At 31.3% G+C, this 6,023-nt stretch overlaps 1 protein-coding gene across 1 annotated transcript in view; it reads right to left on the bottom strand.

Annotated features, from left to right (window-relative positions):
• Window positions 1-6,023, bottom strand: part of Smp_181200 (putative zinc finger protein) — a gene marked incomplete at both ends in the record, with an annotated part of 15,752 nt that continues 9,729 nt past the window's right edge. The window contains 4 exons of the mRNA XM_018794949.1: window positions 1-338; window positions 1,218-1,307; window positions 2,448-3,196; window positions 3,926-3,984. Of these exons, the coding sequence (XP_018649310.1) occupies window positions 1-338; window positions 1,218-1,307; window positions 2,448-3,196; window positions 3,926-3,984 (1,236 nt within the window). The remainder of the gene's footprint in view (window positions 339-1,217; window positions 1,308-2,447; window positions 3,197-3,925; window positions 3,985-6,023) is intronic.

Below are 6,023 nucleotides of genomic sequence, written 5' to 3'. Positions count from 1 at the left end.
TCAGCTGATCTCCTCCGACTTGAAAGTAGTACATGAGTGATTGCTTGTGGATAGGAGAACGTTTTTAGAAGTATTTGTTCTAGCACTCTCCTTAATATGAACACGAGCATGTCTATGCATGCTATGTTTCAAAGAAAATTCTTTCCCACAATGTGGACAAACAAAAGGCCTCTCACCAGTATGGGATCTCATATGCCTCTGCAAATCTTGTTGACTGCCAAAGCGATGAAGACAAACACAACATGACACATAGCGCATATCGTAAGTGGTTGTTTTTAAGGAGTAATTAATTGGATCTTTTGATTCAAGTAAGTTTTTGTTAGTTTCATGTTGTTTCTCTAACTCAGCCTTTGTCTGATTATTTTTACTTAAAGTTAATTGTATTTGCGTTAAAACATCAGCTGATCTTTCACTCGAGCTTAGTTTTTTAACAAATTTAGCCCACTCGTTTGAGTGCTCTATAGCCCAATGAGTTAAAGTTGAAACTTGATCTTGGAATGTCTGCTGACACAAATGACATCGAAAAACTGGATTGTCTAGTTGATGTAGTGTAAGATGACGGCGAAAACACCTGCTTGCAACTGGTACTGAACATACTGGACAGGAAAGTGTTGATGTATTTTTTGACGTTGATTGCATCGATAAGTCAACTGGTGGTTCTGTCACATCATCAAGCATAGAATTATTAGCATTACTCGTTTGAGGAATTGTATGGAAAGTCATTTGATCGCCTTTCTCCAGAACATTGCTCCTCATATTCAACATGTTGCCACGCCTAGGACGTCTACCGACCCTTCCCGTCCGCCCTAACCGAACTCGAACGGTAGGCAACATACTTTGAGGAATATCATTTATACAAGTCGAAGAAGTGTCATTTAAATAGTTTGTTAGACCACTTCTTGTAGAATTCGCCACTGCAAGTAGTGCCGCGTTATATAGTCTCTCAGGATTGGGTTCCACTACTGGATCTCCAGCTCGTATCAATAGACTATTACTGATATCTTCCGCCTGCTTTTCATTTGAATTCATTGATATTATTTCATCTTCTCTCAGTTCTTCAATATTGTCAAGTTCCTGATCATTATCTCCGATATTAGTTCGACTAATAGAGTTTAGATTAGAATTATGACCACTTAACTCAGAACGATTATCACCACTAGAAGGACTTTGTATACTCATATTTGATTGATGAAAACGTTGACGTTGTCGCTTCAAACTAACTCGATGCACACGTTCCATGTGACGTTCACGATTTGATTTAGTTGAAAAGGATTTTGTACATCTTGTACAGGCAAATGGCTTATGAGCTAAAAAAAGAAAAAAAAATTTAAAAGTTGAAAGTAAATTTTAACAGTATAAAGCATGTTTTATTTATAACACTTTCGCTTTACTTTTATTGTTTCACAAAGTGAAAATGAAATCGTTGACTGTTGAGATAGAAAAATACTAGTTTCATGAGTTGGTGCTTTCGCTTATTCTTTGTTAAAAAGAAGTATATGGTTCTGAATAATGAACGATAACTTAACTTCAATCAAACAATATCACATTACTGAGGTACGGTAAAGATTTTAATTACTGAATTATGTTGCTATCCAAATATAACATTAACACATATTATAATATTTACAAAATATTATATTTGAACCAGATTATCAGTAGCATTTACTAAGGATTGAACTTTATAACAATTAATTGGCTTAATCTGTTATGATGTAAAAAGCCATGTCTTCGAATACCCTTTTAGCGGATAACGGTGAAATTCGTGATATGGTTCCTAAAACTTAGAAGTTTTTGAAAAGGTATACATGTAAATGAGCGCTTAGTGGTCTTCTTACTGAAACCGAATTCTGGTGGTAAATTAAATGAATTTCAGAATGATATTTATTAAGCTATCAAGTAATTATAAACACTTACATTTTTATGGGATATAAGTTGATATTAGACAAGTTATCAACATTATATATAAATAATCGTATCCAAAATAAGACATCCATGTCAGCCACTTACAAATATAATTCACAAGTAGTAACATTCAATGATTCGGAAGCTTTGAAAATTGAGTTAATTAAAAGTAGTTTTCAGTATACATTAAACTTACATCTAAAGCCAACCATCTATCAAGCTTCTGTTAGAATCGTATTATGCATGTGAAAAATTCATTTAAATTATCTAGCAATTCATCCGTTAGTAATAAATTAGTATTTAATTAGCTTTATGCACCAAAATCAAATGTCATTTGATTAACGACCATCCATTATCTCCTAAACTTATACCGGAGCTATCATTAATATATGTGTGTTTTGTGGGTTTTGATCAACTCCAAGAATGAGGGTGTCTAATATCACTTCATTGTGATGATCTAAGATCATTTAGATATCTTGTAAACGTCATCAGTATTATCAAAACAAACTTATAGTCAACAACACTTAGAAAGCAATACAACTTACGAGTATGCGTTAAAATATGTCGTTTTAATGAACTGTTCCATGGAAACTTTTGCTGACAACCAGCTATAGGACAAGTGATTAATTTAGGCGCATCTTTATATGAATTCTTTTTTTGAATCAGTGTTGTCGGAATAGTTGAATGAACTGGAAATATTTTACCGTTATTTAATGTATTGGCTGGTAATGACAGAATATTCAATGGATTATTGTTAGAGATGGTAGTACCAGTAGTTGTACCTCTGTTGTATTCATTATTAATTGAAGTTGGCAATGTCTTCATATGTTGCATTATTGGCAAATGATAAATATTATGTAGAATACTGTTGAAATTTAACTCCTGATTAGGAAGTTTTATGTCCGCTTCGGATTGAGCTAATATGTTAGGAGTTGTATACGAAGAACAAAAAGTGTCAGATGTGTTAATTGGTGTAAAAACTGGGGGCTTTAAAGTAACATCAAAATTTTTTATCCGTGGAATATTGGTTCTACTAAGTGTTTGCACTTCGTGTGAAGGTGTATAACTTCCTTCCAAGTTACCTTGTTTTCTATTATGTAAAGAAAGGTCAAGTACTTCATCAGAGTTAGATTCTAATGACTGAGTATAATTTAATTCTGTTACATCTGTTAAATAATTATCATTGTAACTACATTGAATTGGTGAATGTCTACCAGATGCATTGGATAAATTATTCGGTGAACATACATAATCAGTATTGGATAAAATATGTTGATTTTGTAAAATTTGTGACCTAAAATCAAATAACATATTGAAAAAAGATAATGAGGATGTTGATAAAGTTGAAAATATTTCAAAACACTAACTGAAAATGTTAGTAACGTGTTTTGTATGAGACATGAAGGTCCTAAGTTTAATCCCAAATTAGAGTCATGGACGTGTAGTGCTGAGGAGTCCCATAAATTTTCAATGGCTTACCGGATGAAAATAAGTAGTGACAAAATCCATATTGCAATAGATTGTGACCTCGTGAATTCAAAAAGTGCTTTTCTACTAAAACTTATTACAGTAAACTATTATCTGTAATTTATTAACTGAGGAGTTTGATGGTTTGGATTGAAGCAAATATCTATTTCATGAGGATTTCAGAGTGAGGGGTGCTCAGTGTAACTGAAACATTGTCAATATCATTTATTTCAACACAAAACATGATGAAGATACTATAAAAATTAAAAGCTGGAGGAATAAGTAAGTAAACCGATTTGAATGAATGTTAAGACTCTTGAAGGAAGCTATTCAAATGGCAAGAACTGATTTATAATCATACAGAAACTACTATTAAATGTCATGGTACATATAAAAATTCTATTCTCTCCGTCATAATTATTCTTAAAAGCTAACTACTGATTTTCAGTACTATTCTATGTAATGACAGAAATCGTGCAATAATGTCATAATTTAGTCTTAACTCGATCTACATATATGTTGTATTTTTCAAATAACTTGACAGAAACAAACTTACCTATATGGGGAAAATTGATTTTCAGCTAATTCATCTTGTTTTAAACCATATGATTTATTCTGTTCAAAGTCAAATCGTAGAGGGCCTGTAAAGAAAAAAGAGATTGTACATAGAGATCACTTAGAAGGCGGCCTTTTTTAATGAGATCAAGAACTAATATGTTGATAAAAGTAGATTCGATCCATCAAAAATTTAGTTTCGGATTAAGCTTTAAGTCTGCATTAGTCCGAAAATATGTCCTATTTCTTACATCAAGACAGGAGATACTAGGTTACCATGAAAGCTACTTCAAGTCGAGCTCTGAACCAGTTAGTCTTGACGGCGTATACAGTTATCGGCTCCAAAATAAAAAAAAATAGTTAAATGTTCAAGTACAAGGTGACAACTAAATTGTTAAAAATACGTTTTACCAGTCTACATCGATAACTAGCTTTTTCTTCCATTTCCTAATGCACATCCATTTGATTTCATAGTTCACATCATGAACTGATTTTACTTAAATAACCCTTAAAACCAGGAAACAATGAATAGACCTTTTTTCCTAGTATAAGAATCCTTAGGATTGTACAACCATAACCCGACGTGGGATCGGACATGAGATCCACAGGTCTTACGATGAATGCTTAACTTTTAAACCACTTCTCTTAAATAAAGAATCATTAAAAACCGAGTGGCGTCCAATTGAGTAAATTAATGTTGAAAACAATTTATTAATACATCCTTCTCTTACCATTTCAACCACTGTTTCTTAGAAAAATGATCAATTCTGACAGAAAACCACTTGTTACTCATTTAAGTTAACTGAATCCAAGTACTCTGTACCTGTTTAGTCTACTCATACTAACATATGATTTCCAGCACAAAATATTCTTTTTGTATTTTTTACATTCAAAATTACATTTGACAGTTTTTGACTACCATTTACCAAAGTAAAAAAAATGTCCAGCTAATAATCAACAAGAAAATCCAGAAAACAAAAACCCAAATTGTATGGGAGAGAGAAAATGAGATTTAATTTAAAAAAAAGAGGCTTCTTTTACATCTAAACTGTATATATGCATCTGTATTTGCGCATATATATTGATGTGTATATATGTGTGACTTTCATTTTGATTCATAATGGCTCCATTTTTCTTCCTTCATTTTCATAACTGTTTTAAAAAACCCCTTTATTTTTTTTTCAAGTTAAATTAAACAAGTAGTTTTCAATGTTTTATTTGGTCAATTCAATGAATAACATGTTTACTTCTTTTTGTTTAATGAAGTTTTACTTGAAAGGAAGACAGTTTTCATTTGTAAAGAAATGTGAACTTTAGTTAAACATGTTTCGTTTTGGTCTAATTATGTTTAACTTGTGTAAATGAATGTAATTCATAAAGTAAAGTATACTTGATCAAAAAAGTTCTTTTTCTGTTTGTTACCGTTAGTTTTCATCTTTGATTTGTTTTATGTTTATCAAGGGTTTTGAAGAGTTTAAGTATACCAAAGTATATCAAGATCTGTCAGTTACTCAACTAACTGTAGCCACTAATCACATATTTCGGGGGGGAGGGAGAGGGCTAAATTTTGTATGGGATTTTTAAAACAAATAATTAAGAACTATTGAACTTAATCTTTTGTACAACAAACATAACAGATTTGTTATAATTAAATAAGTATTTCTAGTTTAAAATCTAATTTAATAAGAGAATGATTTATGTCTTATTAACTCATGTATAATTAGTCTACTTTATTAATGAAGTGTACTATAACTTTGGTTTATCATGGTGATTAAGCTGATCTTGTAACTTACTCAATGGTTGAAATTTTATTTTTGTAACTTTTCTTGTTTGTCTTCGTTTCCCTATCACAGAGAGGCTTTTCTTTTTTTTAGCCAATATATAACGGACTGAAAATATTTTCTATGTAAAATTAAAGAAAAAAATATGTATATATATAATAATATTAGTAAATTTATTACTGGTAAAACTATAGGGTATCATGGGGAATAATCACTGATAATTAATGAACAAATTCTATATTGATTTTTTGATGTAGGGTGGGTCTCTGATCTGTATGGTTTGGTCGTATAGCTTTCATCGTCCTTCTGAACGACATC

This window comes from Schistosoma mansoni, chromosome 1 (assembly GCF_000237925.1).
Source record: "Schistosoma mansoni strain Puerto Rico chromosome 1, complete genome".
In the NCBI taxonomy this organism is placed as follows: domain Eukaryota; kingdom Metazoa; phylum Platyhelminthes; class Trematoda; order Strigeidida; family Schistosomatidae; genus Schistosoma; species Schistosoma mansoni.
Note: the sequence above shows the minus strand (reverse complement) of the source record. Positions and strands in the feature narration are given on the sequence as shown.